The 24,462-nt window shown below is 44.3% G+C and overlaps 1 protein-coding gene across 7 annotated transcripts in view; it reads right to left on the reverse strand.

Moving 5' to 3' along the window:
* TACC2 (transforming acidic coiled-coil containing protein 2) overlaps nucleotides 1-24,462 on the reverse strand; it is a 343,330-nt gene that overhangs the window by 78,416 nt on the left and 240,452 nt on the right. For all 7 annotated transcript variants that reach the window (XM_069239186.1, XM_069239188.1, XM_069239189.1 and 4 more), the window contains exons 11-12: nucleotides 20,223-20,284; nucleotides 4,822-4,934 (exon numbers count right to left, since the gene is read on the reverse strand). In XM_069239186.1, coding sequence (XP_069095287.1) covers nucleotides 4,822-4,934; nucleotides 20,223-20,284 — 175 coding nt within the window. The remainder of the gene's footprint in view (nucleotides 1-4,821; nucleotides 4,935-20,222; nucleotides 20,285-24,462) is intronic.

Consider the following 24,462-nt stretch of genomic DNA (forward strand, 5'->3'; position numbering starts at 1 on the left):
AAGGTTACAAAGTTCCCTGCACTAGCTGCTCAACCCACTAAGCCAACACATTCATTTTAATTTCTCTTTAGCTTGTATTCACTTGCTTTCCTTCCTCTTAACCCCAAAGTCTTATGAAAGACTAAAGGCAACAATAGTCTTTCTAGGGCACAGACAGACAACAGGATGACCTTCTGTAGTCTAGATTCATACAGCTGTCTCTGACTGTGCCTCAACTAAGGCCATACTTTTATTGGCAGGTAGGTGAACCTGCTGAGGCATCCGATCTCTTTAATGTTATATTACACAAAATTCCCTTCCTCGTGTTTACATTTCTGTGGCTTTCTTCTCCCAGTTTAATATGTTTTAGTATATTCATACGATTCTATACAAAGCTTCTTACTCTTTTTTTAATTTCAACATATAAAAAAAAGGTATGTAGCAAATGTAACCTTTTCTTGATGGTCACCCCAGATTTTCCACCTTTTTTCGGACCCTAATTTTGTTGGCATTAGAACTCTTTGCACTGTGAAACTGCCTCACAGTTCCATAATGCTTGTACTCCGACTCTAAAATGATATTGGTCAAATTGGTCTCACTCAGTTGATCTATTCAGCTTCCCCTTGAGGCCACAGTTGATGACACAGAAAATACACCAATGGTAAGAAGTGGCATATCTGGGCTGCAGCATGTATTTACACCACCTACATATTTAACTAAAGTATATGCTTCAGCATTTTAAAGACACTGCAGTAACACATGGCAATGAAAAAGGCCTTCACCATGCAGGGAAATCTCTTTTTATATATCAGTAAATCACCCTAAAATTCTGCCATGCATGATTACAAGGCACAACACCTAATATAATACATTCATTTTATAACATATATGTCTTTAAATGCTCCGTCAAATTGCTGGGAAAATGCAAGCAAACTCATTCAAAGTTATTCCCTACTTAATTTTCAAAATCGGATTTAACTGTGAAATCTGATGCTTGATAATTTGAGTGCAAACGTTAAGAGCAGTTCTGCCCCAGAGCACATCCTTGTCTCAGAAGGCTCTTACCTGCCTTTCTGCCCAGGAAGAGTAGGTTGATCTTAAGTGAGTAGCTGGAATGAATGATCTAGAAGTGAACAGAAGAAGCTTGTAGAAGAAAGAACAGTTGTAGCACTACTTCTTGAGATGTGGGATGCCAAGCTTTGCCTATTCAATTCCTAGGACCCTCCTAAACAGCGAGGCTCCAGGCACAGTGCAGGTAAGAACCAGTCTGGGCTCTGTTGAGTGGGCAGAGATCTCATCTAAAGAGGGGAGTGACTTAGTAGCTGAAAAGAGGCTCATTTGGTGGTGGGAGGGTTCTGAAGTACTAAAACACGAGCTCCAGTGTAATTTTACAGTAAAGGAAAGAGCTGTAAAAGGAGGTGGGGGAACTGTGACAGTCAAAAATACATCAGAGCTTCTTCTATGCCCATGAGAGGACAAGCTCTCTACATCATGGTTGCACCTTGGGCATCTTCTGCCTCTATTCACAAATTAATAATTAACATAGTTTAGGTCACACACAGGCTTGCAGCCTCTTCCATTTAGGTGACCTGGAATGAAGCATATCCATACACCCATACCAGAGGCATCATTTCTCTTCATGTCAGGAAGCAACAGTCTTAAATTATTAATTATGTCACCATACTGTCCACATCTGGGGAGATTCCAAGTAATGTCCAGAAGATGCAGTCAGGTGTGAAATGCATCCATTAACTAGCCTCCGTATTGCCTGGTATGCTGAATATTCAACCACAGAAAATCTCAAATGACTTAGATTAAAAGTAGGCAGTTGGCACCATTTTATTGTATGTGGTAGTGCCATGAAGATGCAGTATGCCCCTTCTCCTATATATGGTGAAGAAGCAGTGAGTGTTTGACATTATTATCAAGCTCCTTGGGGTAAATAGTTATTTTACCTTTCAGTCCAAGTGTGGTGTGGGATCAGAAGCTCCTTCCGCTAGAAAAATAACAATTTTGGGAAAAGGCAAAAGTCTAATTCCAACTAAATTTTCAAGTGCATAGTACAGTTTACATACTTTAACGTCTCAAAATATGCAACCCAACTCATTTTTGTACAAGGTTCATCATTTTGATGTCAGAAGATCCAGAGGCTTGAGTGCCAGACATGTGATGACTCTACACATGTGCTGTGCTATTTATTAAGAGAAATAAACTACTCTAATCTGAAGATATTGCATGTCATTATCCAGTTTTGTGATCGTATACTGCCAGTAGGCTTGAGGCTCTGTGCAGTTTTGGAAACCCTCAGTGGCATAAAATATTAAGAACACATCCAGTTCGGGACACTGTCTCATATGTACAAAGCAGTTCACCCTAGATTTAACATTCTAAATGCTTTTTGTATGTAATCACTCCTTTGTCGTTCTGTGGTACCTCATGTAATGCCTCTTTTTTATTTTAATGTACCACATCTATTTAGTATTCTTTCACATGTGGCACCCTTTTCTTTGATTAATATCATAGCATGCAATCTTTCTTTCCTTTATTGTCATACAATATGAGGTCTCCTCTCTTTTTACTAATAATGTAAAAGGTCTCCAGTATTTAATATCATGACCCACAAGACTTCTTTTTATATAATAAAATGCAAGGCTTACTTCACCCTGCTTACTTTCACGTTGTACAAAACCATCTGTTTAGTTTAGTTTAATATCCACACTGTACAGGGCTTATGCCTCTCTTTGTGACATACTCTGTAAGACCTCATTGCTTCAATGCTATAGTACACAAGTCTTCCTCTTTTCTTTATCAGTGTCATACTATGCGATGCCTTCCCCCAGTTTAACTAACAATATAAAGAGCTCTACTGTAACAATTTCAAAATGCAATCTTTGAATTTAAGAACGATGATATATACTTATACAGCTGTAGCATAGGTAAAACTCGCCATTTGATTTTTGTTGAATGCAGTGATATGGATGTTGTCTGTAAAAGGTGGACTAATGGTAATTCCTTAACTGACTGAGCACAGTTAATACACTGGAAGACAATGTATGATACAAAGGGGCTCATTCTGACCCCGGCGGTCAAGGACCACCGTGACCGGGGATGCGGGAGCACCGCCAACAGGCTGGCGGTGCCCCGCAGGGCATTCTGACCGCGGCGGTTTGGCCGTGGTCAGACCAGGAAAACCGGCGGTCTCCCGCCGGTTTTCCGCTGCCCTGGGAATCCCCCATGGCGGCGCAGCTTGCTGCGCCGCCATGGGGGATTCCGACCCCCTCACCGCCATCCTGTTCCTGGCGGTTCCGACCGCCAGGAACAGGATGGCGGTGAGGGGTGTCGTGGGGCCCCTGGGGGCCCCTGCAGTGCCCATGCCAATGGCATGGGCACTGCAGGACATGGGCACTGCAGGGGCCCCCGTAAGAGGGCCCCACTTTGAATTCCAGTGTCTGCTCAGCAGACACTGGAATTTGCGACGGGTGCAACTGCACCCGTCGCACCTTCCCACTCCGCCGGCTCCATTCGGAAGGGGAAGGGGTTTCCCGCTGGGCTGGCGGGCGGCCTGCTGGCGGTCGCCCGCCAGCCCAGCGGGAAAGCCAGAATGGCCTCCGCGGTCTTTCGACCGCGGAGCGGCCATATGGCGGTTCCCTCCAGGCGGGCGGCTCCCGCCGCCCGCCGGGGTCTGAATGACCCCCAAAATGTATGGTACATAAAAGTAAGTAGAAAAATAAAAAAGCAAATCTTTCCCAGTAAATAGGCAATCAGCCATGTTGATATAAAACGTTTGAGTTTTCTTTTAAAAACAATGTGCGAAAAGGTACACTTCATAAAATACAGATACTTTTTTCAGACAAGAGATCTTTTACAACAGAATCCTTTAACGGTAAGGTATCTTGCCATTTTGGCTCTGACCTAAATTGGTTAAGCCTTGTACACCAGCAAGAGTTAATTGTTTTCGGCTAGTGCGCTCAATAGTCTCTCTTGATGACGAATGGTAGAATATCTAGACTGTTCTAATAAATCTAGAAAAAGATGGCTATAATAACAAGGGACTAACCAATTAGCACTGCATCCTTATTTTTATAAACACGTCATGGAAGATCCACACACACACATGCTTGCTTGCAATTCATTGAAATTGAATATGGATTCTGTCATTCTCCACAATAAGTGACTGATTACCATGGGTATCAGTCATGGGGCAGGGAAGAGGGTGCACTACTCCCATCACCCCTGGATTTAGGTACAGCCTGGTGTGCAGGCTCACAGTGCAGCGTAACACTTCAGCCGTCGTAGTGTTACACTGCCTGCACTAGTAAGGCCGCGGCCCCATTAAAGTATGCCACCCCTCTGAAAAAAGTTCTGCGAATTCCCATGCTGATCACCCCAATAACCTTTTGTTGTCACCTTTTGTGCTAATTTAGAGTTCACATTTTCCATTCTGTTGACCTGTTACTGTGCTCCTTTAGGAATTACTAGCATTCTACTAGTTTTCAAACTGGAGGTCACACATCCTTGGTACCTGACATCACACAATGGCAAATGTGAGTTCAGTAGACCAAGATACAAGTTTGGTAGTTATCGCAGCCGGGAAGTTCTACCACCCAAAGATGCAACATGAAGACTGTATAACCGCCATTTCACCATACAGTTCTGGCTACTGTCTGTTGTGGGATCAGACACCGTACAGGGCCAAGTTGCAGAGATACCAACCCCATGCATGCCTTCAACTGGGCAATGTCACCTTTTATCCAGGTTTATGATGGATGCTGGGTGGCCCAATGCTTAAAACAGCCTTATACACAAACTCTTCAATCTCACACCTGTGGACACTGTTCGTACCCTGATCCAGGTGTTGTGGAATCGGAGAATCTGACTGGTGGAGATTTCACTGGGCTCTCACTGGAACCATCAAACATCAGATACAGGCTCTTCTTAGGTGCCTCCTCTTGGTGCTGCGGAGGAAGAGAAGGTGTGATGTCACTTAGTGTCTTTGTATTTAGTTGAGGCATCTGGCTGTTAAGAGACTAGGGTAAGGAGAGTGAGAATAAAAGGGGTTCTGGGTTTTCTTTTTGTAATAATTTTTCTGATTTTGTTTTAATTACAACATATAAACATTATATTATAGCCACATTGGTTCTCAGATACAGTACACAAAATCTCAGGCACAGTAATGAACGCTGACAACCTTAAACAGAGCTAAGTGATGTTATATCATGAATGTGTAAATTAACAACCATTAGTTTTGTTCTGCATCATGGATTCTTATAGCTGATAGGCTTTATGGACTGGTTAAGCAAATTGCTTTTCAGGTGCCTTCTGTAAACTGTTATTATACATTGAGTGTGGTTGAGAGACTACTATAAAAATAAATTGATGTAGGAACAATTTGGAATAAGTTTCCCAAAAAAATAAATTTATAGCGGTCAGTTTGCATCTTCAATAGTTATACATCGAGGTGACAATGAGGGCTGGATCTATACCATATTTACGGGAGAGCCACACAAGCTAAATGTACATACAATGAGTCTAAAGAGGAACTTATAATTTAACTATGGTTTCCTGCAAACAGGTCATGACTTCCACCTTCCGAGACCTCTGTAACAGATTTCTGGGCTTTGCATACAATGCCATCTAATGGTTGGGTTTGAAACGTGCATATGTTTCTAAGACTCGTTCTGCATTGTGGTAGTGTTAAGAGTGAAACAACTGTATGTCGCTGATGAGATCTCCACAATGCCCCAACATTGGTACCATCTTTCGATCTTTTGATTTTTTTTGTTTTTGAAAAGCTGAGCGAATGGAATGTAAAACTATAACTGTTTAGCCCTAAGATTTGCATGCTCTTCAGAGACTAGCAAGTAGTACCCCACATTGGATGTTTGGGTATAAGCTGAAGCAGTTATGACTAAATTCCCCAGAACAACAAGCCCTACCTGTGAATCGGTGCTTGTATATATGCTTATGAAGTACTATAAAGTGAAAGTGTGTGCCATACTCCATGTCATTTTTCTATAACTATCATATAGTACAATATTTGCCAAAAAGTAAAATGTTGCCCTCTGTGCTACGATAGAGCTAGGGTTTTCGGTACAAATATTTGCCTAGTAGGGGTGCAATCCATCTAGCAAACTTTTACTTTGAAAAGGAGCATCATTTGTTTTGCTGCTGAAAAACATTACTTGGTCTTTGTGTATTATGTTGCCTTGCTGTGTCAATACGGCAACGTAGTGCCCTGGGGCAGTCAGCCGTGCGAGTCTCCCCTATGCCTTTTCAGTAGACTGAGAGGATTCTCACGAACACCCGGTAAATGCTACACGCAAATCAGAAGCGCGCTTCGATTTAAGGACTCTGCATTTTTCAACCCTCACAGTTTCCCCCGGACGTGGTTCCCCGTTGACTGCGACCAGACTTTAGAACAGTTAAGGCAATGTTGTCCCTTTGTAGTCCTGATGAGGCCCAGAATTGAGGGGGCCAAAACACGTCAACATCTTGTGAATTGTGGCGAGGTTGGGTAGAAGGTGTATTTGGCTTCCCAGAGTAACATCGCACAGTGCAAGGAACCTCAAGAAGGAATTGTTAAGGGTCCAGCACTTGTGTATACATTTTTCCACAACCATCGCTTTTGAGTGCATTACGACTATAAGTGTTTTATGTACCACCACCTCTTATGGAGGAGATTTCTTTGGGACAATCTTCAGACAGTGTATTTTTTTTATTCTTATGATTTGGTTTTTCATATGTTTTAAAATGGTGGATGTTGTTTAAATGTAATACCGGGTGCTATGTTTTGATTTACTAGCGACATTCCGTCATGCTCCGCCCTGCTTGACTATTTATAAATAAATTTGGTAAAGAAATTATTTCCCCCAAAAAGTATTTATCACTTCTCTTTGTAGAAAATAGATCTATTAATACCGACCTTGTGACCAACCTTTTTGTTACTACGTATTGCTGTGTCAATATGGCAATACTTATCGGATTATCTAGCATACGTAAGAATTTTGATGCACTACAGTCTAGGTTCTGACAAAAGTAGGCATTCAACTATTTAATTAAGATGATGGGATGATACAGCATTATGTATGAACTTTGAGTGATACCACCTATTCCATGTGAATTTGCATACATGGATTCTAAATGGTTACGGTTTGCAGTCATTTCATTGTAAGTAGTTATTGCTCTAACAAATGCCACTTTATTTAGGTCTATGGTTCCTATTTTGCACATTTCTTCAAAGAGAAGATAGATTACTCTTGTGAGTACTAAGTCCAGTAACAATGATGGGACGGGAGATCCATTAGGTGTGCTCTTGAATCAACAATGGTACACAGAAGTCACAGTTTAAATGGTGTAAATGGTCCAAGGCACCAGGTACGCTCTGACAGTAGTGAAGAAAGACGTTTATCTGTTAAATAACGTCTCCATGTCAGAAGGTTTCAGAGTTAACTATTTGTAGAAGCCACAGAATTGGTCATTAACCATATAATAACTGTCTTCCAGTTATAACAGTAATAACCTTCTACTGGTAGGCCCTTTATCCTCCTTTGGCAACTGTGTGCTTACTTATTGGAGTTTTATTTATATCCAAACTATAATATTGGGAGCCAGACTTCTTAGTTCATGGAGCCAGTTTGAATAGTTTGATCTTCCCTTGCTGCACTGTCAGCATTCCATGAGAAGCTGGGACTTTCCTTTGCAATTATACAGAGAGCTCTATCAGAAGTGAATGTCAGATGTTTATGGAGACCATTTGGCTTAAAAAAATATTTTTATGGAGGAACGGCATCTCTTACAGGTCAGGGGTAATTGTGGAAAGCTGTATGTAAATTTTTGTACCAACTAACGACTAAGGCATTTCCCTTGTACTACTTCTGTTATCAGGATGCATAGTCTTATTTTTTATTGCTGGTTGTCACAGACAGATTGTATCTTATGACCGCCTTTTCTTGATTTTTTTTTTGTACTACACCATTATCAAAAAACCACTGCAATATTCTGCATACTTTCCACTCAATGAAGGTCTGTTTACTTGAAAGACTGGTTCTTTTTTATAGCCCTGTGATGTATCTCTTGATACTTGGGCAAACTGTCTCCATCTGGTCTCCAGGATCTAGCAAACTGTTGTTACGTTATCTGTTGTGATCTTAACACACTCTTTGCAGTGATATTTTGGAAAGATTTGATGGTCAACACCACCCTCTTGAATTCTAACCCGTGTTTCATGGACTGTAAGTAACTGAATATGGGCTTCCCAGCTTCTTAGGGATCTTTGCCATAGTGATCATCTGGCATTACAGCTGGAGATGTCACTTTCCTAAAAAGCAGTTCATCACTTACCTCAATGCAAAAGACTGATTTATCTAAAAAATATATTTTTCTTCTGATTTGAGCACATATGCTTCTGTACTTATGATAAATTCTTGTCCATTACTGATCCCAAACATTTCTTCTCATGACTCGATGGAACATAACATTTTCCTTGTTTGTTATAAATTCCCAATAGGTGTAACATGTCCACTGCTCATTGTGCAAAGTCAGATACAGTTAGTCACATAATCATGCTTTGACTGCAAGTGTAGCTAAAGCTATATTTAAATGCTATTGCTTCTAAAGTAGACAACATTAACAGGCAGATGTTTTGTCAACACCCCCAATTCTGATTCTATGTAGAAGGACAGAACTTTGAAAAGACTGTGTTTTGAGCTACTCCAAACCAATGTTGTTCTTGTGTTTTCAGTGCATTGGAATGTGAACACATTCATGTGTTTTGGAAACTGGCATAACGTCTCCTTCCAACATGAGCCAGACACAATGATAGCATTATCATTCTGAATTTCTAGTTTTATATTCACCTTCTTAGTAGCTGGAGATCAGGTTCAGCTTTAGCCATTTGTCTTTCATTGGTATGAGGAAGCAGACTCATTGACCTACAGTAGAAGAAGCGTGTTGATGTTTTTTTCAACTGCTTTTTGAAGGTCATCAGGGTCATTGTCAATGAAGAATCGAGGTCTCCCTCCAACCGTGGAGATGTAAATAGAAGAAATGTAGGCTGTCATTGTGTGGTGGTGGAGGCTCCCCTATGGTATCGTCCTCTTACCTCAAAATCTAGCTGTCCAGCCTCTGGCATTCTGTTGACTTTATTGCATGCAATATGCACTTTGATGTTGAGTTTGAGACATGACCCTTGAATCATTACCTATTTCAGTCTATGGTAAACCATAACACAGTTCACTTCTGTGCACCCGCTTAGACTGCTGGTGGCTGGCTGGTAGTTTTTCTGAATTCAAGGATTAACTGGCCAAGTAGTATCATGCCTCTAAATATACCTTGTATTTCTACTACAACTAAGGGCACCATGGAGAAACTGCCTACTACTTTCAGGTTGCTCTAAGTTTTCTATGAGGGAGTCTTCTTAATTTTTCTTTTAGCTAGGGAATCTGCAAGATGCTCATGCATGTTGTGATGCAGACACAAGGATCATAACCTCATATCCTCATGATAGGAGGAGTCAACTGTATAATTTTCCTACAGGCCTTTTTCATCCTCTTGGAGTTAATCATCTTTATGTTCATAAGCTTAAACATTTTCCTGGTCCAGGAATCACTGTAGTTATCTTTGGTATGTAATACCCTGGTGATGATAGAGTGAGTTGTGATCACTTTTGCAACAGTAGGCTTCCTCTTTAGAGCTTTCATAAAAATCAAAATCAAATCAAAATCGTGTTGATGGGGGGTGTGGCCAAGATGGCGTTCAGATAAGGCACTCTCCCAGGTCTCTCTAACCTTGCCAGTATACAACGCAACACAGAGCCTGTCCCACGGGGCATAAACTGCCCACTCGATCATCTGTGGACTCCTGCCCTCGCTAGCCATTGATTGCCACCGCCAGCCTGCTGTGGGGGCTCCTGATTAACATCCTGGGCTAGGAGCAGGGGTCTTGCCTAGGCATCAATAAGGACAAGACAGTGGTCGCGATGGCGAGGAATTTAGCGCAGCCCATTCGACCGCACCTGGCCCGCACGGAGGGTGAGAACATCCTCCCCTGCTCACCATGACTGACAACGAGACTGTAAACAGGGGGCCCAATGCATAGCACCCGGAGAAAGCACTGATTCCTGAGACTGCAGAAGGGGAGGAGTCTTGGGCCCAGGCCTGCACCGGGAGAGGCGGCGAGTGCAGGCGCTGACTGTGGGGGCTATTGCCAGCCTAACTCAGGATGTGGACAATATTTGAACCCCTCACCCAATTCTCCCGCCCACCCATGTAGACGATCGAGAAAGGTCGAGCGGGCCTGTGGCATTTGAGCACTGCAGCTGGGTCCTGGGATACCCCTGCTAGGACCTGGATGAGCTGTTGCAGGCTGGAGCGGGCCACATGGTGACCATGGGAAGGCTGCCTGCAGGGCCTAGGCGGCAGAATCCTTGAACCCTGGGAGGATTGATCTCCTGACAACGCTAGGCTGCTGGCCTCCTTGTTTTCTTGGAAGCCTTTCTTGTGAGCTTGTAAAGCAACACTGCAGGCATTGGCCCTGCGAGCCTCTACCCAAATACAAGGAGTGCAGCTACAGGGACCTGGCATAGGCTGTATGCTAGTCACCAACACCACTGATGCAGTAGTAGCGCTGAACGCTGTGAACCCTTCCCTCGCAACCCAAGGCCGACTTTCAACAAATTGCCTCCAGAGAAACCGGGGCTCCACAGTGCACTTAACCTCAGGGTCCCGTCCCCCTGCAACTTTCTGCTTGGTTGAAGCCCTCTGTGCTGCCCTCACTCTAAACTACAGGGAGATTGCAAGCTGATTGGGGAGGGGGGCTGCGGACCCCCAGGCACATCTGGGACCGGGTAACATTCTGCAAGGCTTTTAGACTAGAGACCGCCCCTATTGGACCTGCCCCTTTTTGCAGGGTCATCCCTAAACATTTTGCCTTCGTACTCCTTGTTGGCCTTAGGACTCTAAGCACTTTATCACTGCTGATCAGTGCTAAAGTGCATGTGCTCTCTCTTCTAAACTCTGTATGATTAGTTTACACCTGATTGGCACATTTAATTTACCTCCAAGTCTATTGTACAGTGGTATTTACTATACACAAGGCCTGTAAATTAAATGCTACTAGTGTGCCTGCAGCGCACATTGCGCCACCCACAGGAGTAGCCTTTCAAGATTGTCTCAGGCCTGCTACTGCAGAGCCTGCATGTGCAGTTTACTGCCACCCTGACTTAGCAAGTCAAATTACTTGCCAAGTCCTAAATTCCCTTTTTGCTACACCTAGGTCACCCCTAAGGTAGGCCCTAGATAGCCTTAGGGGCAGAGTGCTGTGTATGTAAAAGGTAGGACATATGTCTTTATGTACTACATATCCTGGTTGTGACAAACAGCCTATTTAGTTTCTCACTACTGTGAGCGCCTTTTCTCTTATAGGATTTCACTGAAAATTCCCTGACATATGTCTATGTGGTATCTCTTGATCAAGAAGAAATAGTGCGGGCATGTTTAGTATGTCTGGAATGGTAGTGAGAAATCCTGCTTAATGGTGTAGGTGGACTTTTTGTTACCATCATAGGAATGCCACTTTTAGAAAGTGGGCATTTCTCTGTGCTTATAACTCTGGTGCTTTTGCAGCTTGGCTCCAGTACACATCTTGGGGAGAGTGACTGCTGGGCTTTGTGCATACTTCCAGACAGCAGGTCCACAGAGAGGGTGGAGGTGTGACAGGATTGCATCTAGGTACTGAGTTGTTTCCCTGGGCTGAGAGAGGTAGGGGCGGGGCACACATGCATCTGTAAAGGCTGTGCCCTGGCCTCACACAAAGGGCTTATTTACCCCTTACTGATGTCTGGAGCCAGTGTTGGAGGAGAAGATGAAATTCCTGGAACCGGTTAGTGCTGGTTGGAGCCCCCTCCTCACCTTTGTGGAAACTGAGCAAAATGGGTATAAGTACAGGGGGTTGTCCCCTACATTTACAGAGCACTCTTGGACCGAATCTCTGCCAGAGGGACTGCTGCACTGAGGGACTCATTTGGTCTGCCATGCTGCTGTTGCCCTTCTACCTGGAGTGCTTGGTGGTCTTAAGGATACCCAGGAGGGTTTTTCAGTTGATGGCCCTACTGCTAGCCTATTCCCTAGTGGGTGTACTGCAGAGATCCTGTTGCCTGCCTTGAGTTATTTTCCAGTGTTCTCCAAAGAACCGTCGGGGAATAGCTGGTGAGCCCTTTGCTGCCCCTGGTCTTGCAATGTTGTATATTTGTTTCTGCTTTGCTGGTGGCTTTAGTGGAGCATTCTGAGCCACTGGGCTCCGCAACTGCTGCACTTCAAGAGCCCCATGTGCCTGCAGCACAGTGTGCTAAGAGAAGGAACTTTGTGCGTGGGTCCTCAACCTTTGTCCTGAGGAGTGCTTTGTGGGCCCTGTGAGAACCTACAGTCACTCTGACAGTGGGACATGGAGTGGGGAGTGAGAGTCAGCCGTCTGCCGCTTTCCCATGGTGGTCGCATTGCTGTAGCAACAGTCAACTTCTCCCTCAGTGTCGCCTGCTGGAGGCTACCGAAAAGAGTCCTGTAGTCAGAGACCCTACCTTGGAGGATCTACCCAACTGCTGCATTTGTAACATGGCCGCCTTGCCAGGATTTAAGGCAGTGTGTGGGCCGCAGCATAAATACTGCTGCGCCACATTCCATTGGCGGCCTTCAGAAATGCAGCTGTACCTGTCTTCCCTGCACGTGAGGGGAATCATTGGGATCCCATGCCAACTCCTGTGGAGACGGGGTGCCCCCTCCCAGCTTGCACATACCAGTGCAGGGATGTTACTGATACAGTTTGCAGGGTGAGAGCGAAATCTCGACAGAGGTCCTGTTCCTGCCGAGCCACTCTTCTTTCGACTGCATTTATAGTAATAGGAGTACAGGAGCACCTGTGGGGACGGAGTGTGCCCTAGTCACCACATTCTTTGTAAAAGAGGCGCAGGAACACTGTGAGCCTCAGATTGAAGGTGTTGCTGGTGATTCTTGCTGTAATTGCCTTTCACCATGATATTTCCCCCCTCATCGTGTATGGTACACTCTTGATGACCTGATGGAACGATAAATGTTGTACTTGCCTTGTTGGGGGAACATTTGTACTCTCAGGACCCATGATATCCGCAGGTGGCAATGTTTTCCTGCATGTGCATTTATTCTAGTAAATGTTTACCTGACTACTGCTTGTGTTGCAGAATACTAGTAATCTATTTCTTCACCTGACTACAGCTAGCTTTCGCAGAGTTCGAGTAACATGTGTGATGATCTGACAACTGCTGGTGTAGCAGGGTATTACTGATGCATGTCATATTTGGTCTAATGATGTTTTGTGCAATAAGTATATTTTAATATAACTTGTTGTGGTGTTTCTTTTGTGGTGTATTCATTGTGTCACTCGTGTTGTGTGTGTTGTGCAGACGCTTTACACATTGCCTCTGGGATAAGCCTGACTGCTCGTGCCAAGCTACCAAGGGGGTAAGCAGGGCTTAACTTTGGTGTGTACCTCCCTTGCAATGACTAACAAGGTGGTTCCTGCCTGGCTTAGGTGCCTACCCTAGCTAACCAGGAACCCAATTTCTAACCCCCTTGTTTCCCCCGTACCTCATTCCAATTGTTCGGATCTTGCACATTTACAAGGGACACTGGGGAGAGCATAAGTGGAGGTGCTCTCTAACGCCTTCATGAGCAACTACTTAGTGCCCCCTCTCCCCCCCATCATGGCTGCTGCCAAGTCTAAAAAGGACTGCTCCCTCAAGGAAATGCTTGCAAAGCCCTCCGGGCCAACCGGAGACACTGTATTACCTCCACATGATGCGGACCAGCCCCCCCAGCAGTGGGGGACAAGGAGGGCCGGTTCCTGGAGGCTCTCTTCACCTCCAGTAAATATAACTTACAAGTGGTAAAAAGGGGCTTAGCAGATTTGAGAGAGGTCTGACGTAACATGGAGGAGATAGTTGACAGGGTCTCTGCAGTGGAAGACCGTTAAATGGGGCAAGATGAGGAGGTTGAATGGCTGCATCATGAAGTGGTATGCTTGCAAGAACAACACACTGAGCTCCAGGCTTGCGCTGAAGATCTTGAGAACCGTTCCTGTAGGAACAAAGTGCGCATTAGAGGGGTCCAGTCTCATGTGGAGGGGCCGACCTCAGTGACAATGTAAAAGCTCTATTCTGACACATTCTGGGAGCCACTGAAGACTTAGATCTAAAACTAGATTGCGTTCAGCAGGTGGGCCCACCTAGACCTGAAAGGGCACCACCAGCAGATACAATGACCTGCGTCCATGACTTCCAGTAGAAAGAAACTATTCTGTGCAAGGACAGAGAGGCCCACCAGGTGCATTTCCAGAATCACACTCCTGTCTTACACCAAGACCTGTCGGCCATAACCCTTCAAAGGCTTCAAGATTTTCGCCCCATTACAGCCCACGTATGGAAAGCCAGAATTGCCTACTCCTGGGGTCATCCATTCAGGATTGTATTCTGCCACAATGGGAAATTGCTCCAACTGAGATCACTACGGGAAGCATGCACCATCCCAGGCTCACAGGCCCCAACATCCCGACCAGTCAAGAAGACTCACTCAACTATAAAAAGCGTAAGACTGCACAATGGCAAAGTGGAGAAAGCTCACCCATGAAGGTACGGCCAGATTCTAACACCATGGCAAAAAAGAGACAATAACTGCTCCAGATGCTGTCCATGGGTATCAATGGGCATGGAGGACATCAATGGTGAGGGGGCCTCCTACAACATACCATGACTTCAGTTGCAGGAAGACCTCATCACAGTGGGGTTGGGAAGCCAGGCACCCTACCTGATGACAACCCCCGAGAGTCTTTCTCCACTGGCTCATAGTAACTTCCCCATCAGCCCACCTGACCAAGCTGACCACCATCAAAGATGGACTTGTTTATGCTTTGAAAAATGTTTATTGTTGTCTTTATTTTCTTTCTCTTTGGGGTTATTGTAACTTCCTTCTGTACATGGGAACCAATACATGTCTAGGTCTGGTTTAACAACGACCCATCCGTACTACTTGCCACTTGGGGCCCCTGTTTTCTTCCTCTGGTATCTTACACGACCACTGTTTTCTGCGGACAAATGACTTTGGAGGTTAAAGTCTTGAGTCTGAGGCCTCAACAACCCTACTAAAAGGAAAACAATCCTTTCCCTCTTTGAACGCTTGGAGAGTGATATCGGCTTGCCCCAGGAGACCGATCTCGTTCTTAAAGACGTGCCCTGCATGTAATCGAGCTGGTTTCTGCGTCAACTTTGGTCCAAAAATACCACAAGACGAGGTGAGACCTTATTTCCCTCCCGGTTTAACAGTGCCATAATTTCAAAGGTGTCGGAAATCCAGGGAGGATTTCTTGCAGCTAGACTATGAGTGGGTCATAACTTTACTATAGCTACAATATACGCCCAGCATGACCGTCAAGAAACCTTTATTACTAACTCACTTATTGTAAACTCTGGACACAGCTATACTGATTTGAGAGTTAACTCCACCTAGTCATGGACAATGATCTTGCTCGATCGGCCCAACACTCAGACCAAACTGGGGTGATGTCACTCCTTGCTCACTGCTGGTTAGTGGACTGTGGATTGTCAGATGTCTGGTGAATATTTCACCCTAACTCTAGAGATTATACTCACTATTCAGCAGCACACAAAACATATGCTGCAATAGATTATTTCCTAGCTACCCTGGCCATCCAGGCTCTAGTTACAGACTGACATAGCTCCTCGATTGCTCTCCGATCATGCCCCCTTAACACTAACTTTGTGCTTCAACCACACCTGGCCGGCCACCCCATGCTGGCGCCTCAGAGACTCACTCCTTTGGGCCCCCACAACGGTTACAGTTATAAAGAAGATGATAGCTGACTACCTGCAGACCAAGGATACTGATCAGGTTCTGTTGTCCTCCCTATAAGAAGCCCTGTAATTGGAAAATAGGGGAGAATTCATCACCATTTCTGCCTCAAAAAACCACCTTCGCAAAGAAAAACAGAAGACCCTTGAGCAGAAAGTCTCGGAACTAGAGACGATCCGCATATGCACTGGGGCACCTCGGGTCTGGAGGGAACTTGAATGCACATGCTTGCTCCTTAAACACCTAGACTTAGTCGTGGACGAATACGCGTTGCTCTGGTTAAAACATAAATTCTACCTTTGGGGGTGTGAGGGGGGGTGGGGGGGTTAACCGATGTGGAAAACTCCTGGTGCATATTTTGGGAATCAAAAGACAATGTGGGACTGTCAGAGCGATTAGACCCACGACCACTACTGAGGTGGACTCAGATACACAGATCGCAGAGGCTTTTAGAAGCTTTTACAATACATTGTACACCGATTACCAGGAAGCTGCTGAGGACCCCTTGAAATACCTAGCAACACAGCCTGTACCAACACAACCACTCCACACCGCTGAGCGCATTGACCAACCAATACAGATCCTGCCATTGCCTGCCTTAGAAATATGAAGTCCCGAGGTCCAGATGGCTTTTCCCCACAATTTTACAAAACTTTCCACCATGACCTAGCACCAATCTTGACACTACTTTTCAATTAATTTGCCTCCTCAGGCTCCCTCACAGAAAGCCATGCTAGAGACCTCCATAAAGATTATCCCCAACCCATGCAAAGATCCAACATCATGTGGGTCTTATCGACCTATCTCTCTCTTGAACATCAACACCAAATTGTTCACTGGCATACTGGTGCAACGTCTTACCCCACTAATGCTAGGTTTGATTTCTACAGACCAGGCTGGCTTTATCCTGGTGTGTCAATGTGGGGGTAACACTAGGCGTCTCTACCATCTGAAGGACAAAGTATCATGAAAACAGAAAAAAGCCCTCCTCTTCTCAATTGACATGTAAAAGGCGTTTGATCGAGTCCATTGGCTGTATTTTTTGAAAACATTAGAGCACTTTAGCAACCTGTTTCTTAGCTGGATTAAGAGCGTCTATAGCTCTCCTAGGGCTACGTGTGTGTTAATGGGATTTCCTCCACACCCTTTTCTATTGGTCGCGGCACACGGCAGGGTTGCCCCCTATTCCCTCTTCTTTTTTCCCTTTATATGGAGCCCCTGGCTCAACATATAGGGGCACATCCTGAAATATCCGGCATCAAGTATGGTGGTGAGCACCACCTTATCAGCCTTTACGCTGAGGATGTGATTCTGGCCATTTCAGATCCTCTGACTTCCCTCACAGTCCAGATTACGGAGCTGCAGACTTTTGGTGCATTTTCTAGCTTCAAGGTCAACATGGGGAAATCGCTGATTATGAATCTCTCTGCCTCACCCCAGCCTGAAGCAGCTCTCAATTTCCATTCAAGTGGGCGTCTGCTCACATCCCATAACTCGGGATCTAGTTGGCGATGACACTACAGCACTCCATCTCTGTGATCTATGATAATTTGCTTAAACAGGTCAGGGCAACATTACCGGGTGGGAACAATTAGGCCTTTCTTGACATGGCAGAATCGCAGCTACCAAAATGTCCACATTGCCAAGAATTCTATACCTTTTCCAAGCCCTGCCGCTGCTCAGCCTAGACAAGCACTCCGTCCCTTGCAGCTTGCTATTAAGTGTTTCCTTTTTTTGAAGCCTCGATTACAGAAGAGACTCCTTTACTGACCATTGCAAGAGGGAGGCCTGGCCGTGCCATCACTCCTGCGCTACTACCAGGCCTCGCAAATACCGTTTCTGGTGGAATGGAGCAGACTGTTCACTGAGAAACGCTGATTTTTCATGGACCAGGCAGTGGTGGGTTCCCATATCTGGAAGGAACCCTGGCTCTCTAAGAGACACAGAGGCTGGGGGCTTTACTCTTCACAAGTGACAAGGGCCATCTTTTGAGTGTGGAAAAATGTGGCAATGAGGAAGGGACTGACAACCTTCCCTTTTCCTATGACACCCATCCTGCACAACACTGAGTTCACATCTGGGCTGCAATCCGAGTGGTTCTGGCATTAGCATGAGGGGGGTTGTAAAAGAATTGAGCCCTGTTCGACCCCCAAAAGATTATTCCCTTCGAACAGCTTAAAGCGAACTACGGCCTGACTGAAGCGTATTGAGTCCAATATATCCAAGTATGGCATTGAGTACTGCAGCCTTCCGTACAGCCATACGCAGAGAGGACTCTGACACACTTCAAAAGATGTTTAACCTTGAAAGGCAATGACAAGGGCTTTATCACAGAATTGTATGCTCTCCTTAGCAAAGAAGAGATTATTACTCGTACACCAAGGCAGAGACGATGGAATGGTGAGCTCAACAGGTCCCTAACCAAAGTGGAATGGGCAGACATCTATCATAGAGCCAGATACTTGACACTCAATATCTCTAGTACAAAGACAGCATATAAGATAGTGTCCTACTGATATTTAACTCCAGCTAGATCGGGAATTTGGCACCCTGAGCGCACCAAAGAGTGCTGGATGGGGAGTGGGGGGATGGGCATATTGATCCACCTGTTATGGTACTGTTCCAAACTTTCATGATTCTGAGAGCAGGTGCTCGACGACATTGACAAGGCTTTCAAGACTTATATCCCCTGGTTTCCAGCCTACACACAGCTTTGACTCCCTAATCCTGTGATGTTCCCTTTCTACTCGTGCAGGGGTCAACATATGGCACTAGCATTAGGGGCAGCACACCAAGTCATGCATGCTCTGTGGGGGACTGCTAAAATCCCCCAATGCCCGTACTGGCTTCATACGTTGTGGTTTATCATAGGCATGAAAAGAATGTTGCTCGCATTAGATCAGTTATTAGATGACTATTCCACAGTCTGGGCTCCTTTCATACATATATTATCTACGAATGTTAACAAATTGACCTGCCTTGTTTTTCTGAAATGGTTACGGTTGCTGTCCTCCCCGGACTCTCTCCAGATCACTACCCAAGTCTAGCCCCCTGGCGATTGCTCCGGATTGCGCGCCGTCCTTATACATGACTGATTCTTCAAGAGTAATGCATAAGCACATTTCTGAAGGAATTTAGGGGGGGGAGTTTTGGGGGTGTTGGTTATTTCTGTTACTTCATGCAAAAAAACTGTTGTAAGAACCACTATCACTTGCCAGATCCTGGGTTGTGGGCAAACACTGTGTACACTCCTACTATCCATGCTGCCACCCCCTCGGGGTTGTAGGCACTTAGCTGTGTGGTGACCTCATCACTAAGTGACTTCACAATAAAAAGAATTGTTCCAAAATCGTCTAATTTGCCATGTAGCTCAAAGGTCATCTTTACTCTTTTAGTATGCTGAATTGTCTGGGCTTTATAACAGGTGTAAAGCTCCAAAAGAATTTGAGCTCAAAATATTCTTCAACAGCGTTTTCATAGTCTGGCACAAAATACTTTTGTGTTCTAACATTTTTTGGGTCAATAACACCAAAAAGAGAATAGTTTTGAGGACAAGGCCAGCACCAATTGTTAAATATTAAACCCAAATTATCTAAACATCTAAGGATTGTTCTGCATTTTATCAAGTGGCAAGCTTTTTGCTGCTTGCTAACATTTTTTATTTGTGTGATCCGTAGATGGGATCCTCTCTGTGATTTGCTACCACCTAACAATCTGGGGTTAGTGATCTTTGCTAGGCGAACATTTTTAAGGGGTTTTAAGGTTTTTAGAACCAAATCTCCCTTCACTTTTTTTATTTGGAGAAGCATGGGGCACAAGTTTTGGAGCAACCCCACATTTAAGCCCTGTGCCTGCTTGACGGAGTATTTGATTTCTGCTTTGCTCATTTCTTATGAAGTCAACCGTCTAACTTCCAACATGGTGTATAAAGTGCTACTCTGTTTCATTAAGAAATAATTTACTGCTTAAAAATACTGGACTGTTGAGGCAATCACTTTGTTATTTCTCCCCCATTGTGTCTCCACTTGCTTCCAAACCTGAGGGTGGGTGAAGAATATATACAGATGGATAAAACAAGTGTAGTGTTCTGGATCCCTGGTCAATATCATACTGGCACTCCCACTGCTGCCACCCATAGTACATTAATCTAAAACAGATCCCTGCTGCAATATTATCTGAGACTTCACCTGTACACTGTCTGACCAGGTGTGGCATGCCTGATCCCAGAAAATGAGGGTAGTATCTGTCTTAGCAGAACTGTATTTAGAGCTAATTGTCCCATACTCATCAGAGACTAAAGGCCTGTGCACTGAGCCATGCACATGACCGGACGCAAAGGACCATGACACACACCTGAGAGCAGGATCCAGTCTTCTCCATGTATTCGATTTGATAGGAACTGCCATAATCAAGGTCTAGGAGGAAGAGAAAGGCATTATTTGGGTTAGTGGGACAGAATCACACAGAATGAACCCAAGAAGGTGATCCCAGTAAACACCACTCCAAATATGAAATTGACTTGCTTTAAACAACCAAACAAGTTTGCGTAACCCAGCCTTCGGTACACCACTGCCATTGGGACACTCACTGTATGCCACTGTAGTTTCCTTTAAAAATAAAAACAATTCAGAAGCCAATCATAGACGAAAAAGAATGTGCAAGAAGAGTATAGGTGGTCTATATGAGAAACAAAACCTGCTCTGTGCTCACAAAATAGTGATTGCATGTTGACAATACCAGACCCAGTCGTCTTATTCAGAGGGAGCTTCAAGGTCATCAACACCTACTGTTAGGACCTGACAGTGACCCTACAGAGCTTAACTCGACCTACTCTCTGACCACCAGCCATAAAGATATTTAATAGTGTTAAAGACTTGAGGAGAAATCATTTTCAGAAATAACTAAAACTCTCTTTCTACATGGCTTCATCTGTGTCTCGAATGTGCACATCACAGGAAGTTTATTGTCAAAGATAAGAGTCAGCTTGCACTGGTTTTTCATTATGCAGAAGTACAACCTGAGTAGAATGGGTTAGATCTGGGACAGGAGATAAACTCTCAAACTAGATGATTGTAGGTATGTTGAAATAGGCCCAGTGGTAGGCCCATACCTGCCTTCTGACAGTGACTACACCGTAGCAGACAGCCTGTAGGACTTAGAAGAATGGGAGAGATAAAGAGGAAGTGTGGAGAAGAGAGAAGTCAAAGTGGGAGAGTAGACAAATAACAAAACAACTGGAGAAAGAGAAATAATAATTGTGCTTAATATAGTGTTACAGATGTTGATGGATTGTTTAGGTTGCACCAGAAGCGCTGCCAGATCTCACAGGACTGGTATTGTGAGTAAACCCGTACTAACCTGTCTATCTCAACCACTATATAATGTACTATACCACAGTCTAAATAAACCCTCTTTAAGGGTAGCTACTACGTCTTGGCTGTACTACTGAATGGCCACTAATCATAGTTTGTGTTTCTGAAGGACAGTAGGACTTCTAGAGAATAGTTGGTGTGATGGCTCCGTGGGGTTACGGACCAACACCTGAGTTTCACCATGTGGCACATGCTCAAATTTTGGCATGTGTGCTCTGCCTCTGATCCTTTAAGGTTCATAAAATAGAACACTGATGTCTTGTGCAAAAACTAAATGCTATTATCAGAGCCAAGAGACGTCTGTTCATGCCTAACCAGTCTCTGTGTTACTGGTACCTCAAATTCCCCTGGAATGCTAAATAATTTAACATGGTGTTAAACACAAACAATTCTATTCAAAATGATTTCACTTCATGGCGCTGACAACCCCAAAAAATCAGAGAAGTTGATTTGCAAATTAGGATACCAAGGCCTGTATTATGTTTAGTGCACATGACCCCTGTCTGTGCCATTTCAGACATTTAATGGGAACAGCAGGCACAGAATTAGGGCTTGATTTAGATTTTGGCAGATGAGCTACTCCTCCACAACGGAATTTAGATTTCGGCGGATAGAATATTTGTCACCGTTATGACAGACTAACCCATGCACCAATAGCTAAATCAGGTCCTTAGTGAGTCTGCCCAGTTAGTGAATGTGCTGTTTGTAGTGTAGGCATGAATTATACTGCACTTGGAACAGTGCATTAGCCTAAATAATGACAACTATGACTTACGCTGGCCTAATATGTATCAGCTCTGTGGCCCTTTACGATGTATCAGCCTTCTGAGAAATGCCATGAGTTCTCTTTAAGTTTATTTTATATGTGAATCACCCTGCAGTGATGCACTTTGAAAGTGAGCTAAGGTGCACTTGAATAGGATTTTAACATCTTAGAATTTCCAAAACTGCAGCATGCATGCTTGCAGCAACCTCTAGATAACAAGTAGGCTGTAACAAAGGAGTGAGGATGCAAGCCTTTCCTTACATCTATTCATGATGCTAGCACCCCACCTCACCCCTCAAAAACACAAGTCTGATGGCTCAATGTAATAGCACCCTTTGGTTAATGAGAATACATTAATTACCTTTAACACGGGAGGTTCTGGCTGTAACAGTGGTTCTGCAGCACAGGCCTGTTTTGACAAGATCCCTTAAAGTATTTTCCCTAATGTCTATTTAAAACATGCCTTTGTAAAGCCAAAAAGGCATGGCCTTGGGAAGCCTTCATTTTTATATTTTTCTAAGGATACAAAAAAAAGCACCTAAAGGTGTGAAAGTAATAAAAAAAGCTTTTTCATTTAAAGGAGACACGTATGTTTATGAAAACAATATGAAAGTATATTAAGTATAAAGTATATAAGTATTTTAAGGACCCATTACAAAAATAAATTAGAAAAACATGAGATTAAAGCAGAAACAAAAGTTGGTATTGGCGACCAGCCCTGGCACTGAAATAGACTACTTTTTAGGCATATGTGCACAAGCAAAATGGCAACATTCAATGCAAGAGAGCCAGTGGCTTAAGTGGGCTGACTCATCGCCCCATGCAGTTGTGGGTGGAAGTTAAATGTAAATGACAGTTGAACAGACCAATGCATGAACGAACAAGGCTGACTGAAAGCTCCTTGATGTGTGCATATATCAGCCACACAAAAGGTGACAGGAGGCTTGGTCAAATCTAAGGCGGCATTGGTGAGCTAAACAACGATGGATTGGAATGCTACCCAAAGTGATTGCCAGTGGTTAGACCTATTGCAACCATTGCCGCCACCACCACCTTTTGTGTATTTGATGTAATGCCCTAGGTGGCAGGGGTATACCCAGAGGTGGGTCCCATCCTCACTGTGCCAATGCAACCAAGCTAAATTTCAGCTGAAGATCCCCAGTCAGGGAGAAACTGGTCTTGGGCTGCTTGTGTTCCGGTCGGAGAGGGCCTGACTTGGCAGTTTGGGCTGGACTCTTCCAAATGGAGCAGGACCAAGACTGATTTTCCTATGGCTGGGACTAATCTGAGGTAGCATGGTAGGTAAAAGAGCAATAGATTGGAATACTACCCTGAGTGCCAGTGGTTAGACACACACATATATATATATATATATATATATATATATATATACAGTAGGTAGTTATAGTTAGGACCTAGTTTCCATAGGAAGAGCATTTTTTGTTTTGCCGATAACTTTGGCACTGCTTGATGAATCGTCATGAAATTTTCAAAACGTATACTTTGGTCAGTTCAGCTGCTGTCTTAAAAATGTCAGGGTGATCCAACAAGTGGGGGCCAAGAAAAAGGAGGGGTTCCTAAAATGTGTTCTCCCCATAAGTTTTTCCATGGGGTCTTAGACACACCTACTGCACAAACCGCTGAACGAATGACAGCAAATTTGGCAGGAAGCTAGATCTTATTATGCAGATTGAGCTTTTTTTGGATTAGTGTAAATCCATTCACTAGTTTAGGAGCTATTAAAGGCCAAAAAATTTAAATATATATAGGGACGGGATCCTCCTCAGCTCCGCGAGCCACAGGAACAATGTGACTGGCTGGCTGCAACCTGACAGGGAAGTTGCAGCCGACATATTTATTTATTTATTTTAATCAGGGAACGATCCCTGGGTCTGAAATGTGGGTGGCAACGAACATGATGAGGTCAGAGTAGAGGTTCTCTTACCCCAGGGGGGGCATATAAATGTGGCTTAGTGAGAATAAATTGGTGGGAAATCTGTAAAATTTAAGTTTTCTGAGATTGGCGGATCCACCCGCGGGGCTCAGCTAGGCCCCCCGGTGTAAATCTGCGCATCACAGAAAACATGTATATCATGCAGTCATTCAGTCATCCATAGTGACACTCTCACACTTAGTTGCAGATACTCTCACACTCAGTCTCATACTCAGACACACACTGCCACACAGAGCCTCACAGCCACACATGAACTCTCTCAGCCACTCTCACACCCAGAGACACCCTCTCACACCCACTTTTACATCCAGAAACACCCTCACGCACCCATTCTCATAGACAGATTTTGCACCCACTCACACTCACTTAGACCCTCTCACACCCAGACACACTCATATCACAGACACCGTCTCACACCCACTCTAACTCCCAGAGACACCCGCTCACACCCACACAGACACTCACACCCACTCTGATAGTTAGACACACACCCATGTCACA

Source organism: Pleurodeles waltl, chromosome 6, assembly GCF_031143425.1.
Source record: "Pleurodeles waltl isolate 20211129_DDA chromosome 6, aPleWal1.hap1.20221129, whole genome shotgun sequence".
Taxonomy (NCBI): domain Eukaryota; kingdom Metazoa; phylum Chordata; class Amphibia; order Caudata; family Salamandridae; genus Pleurodeles; species Pleurodeles waltl.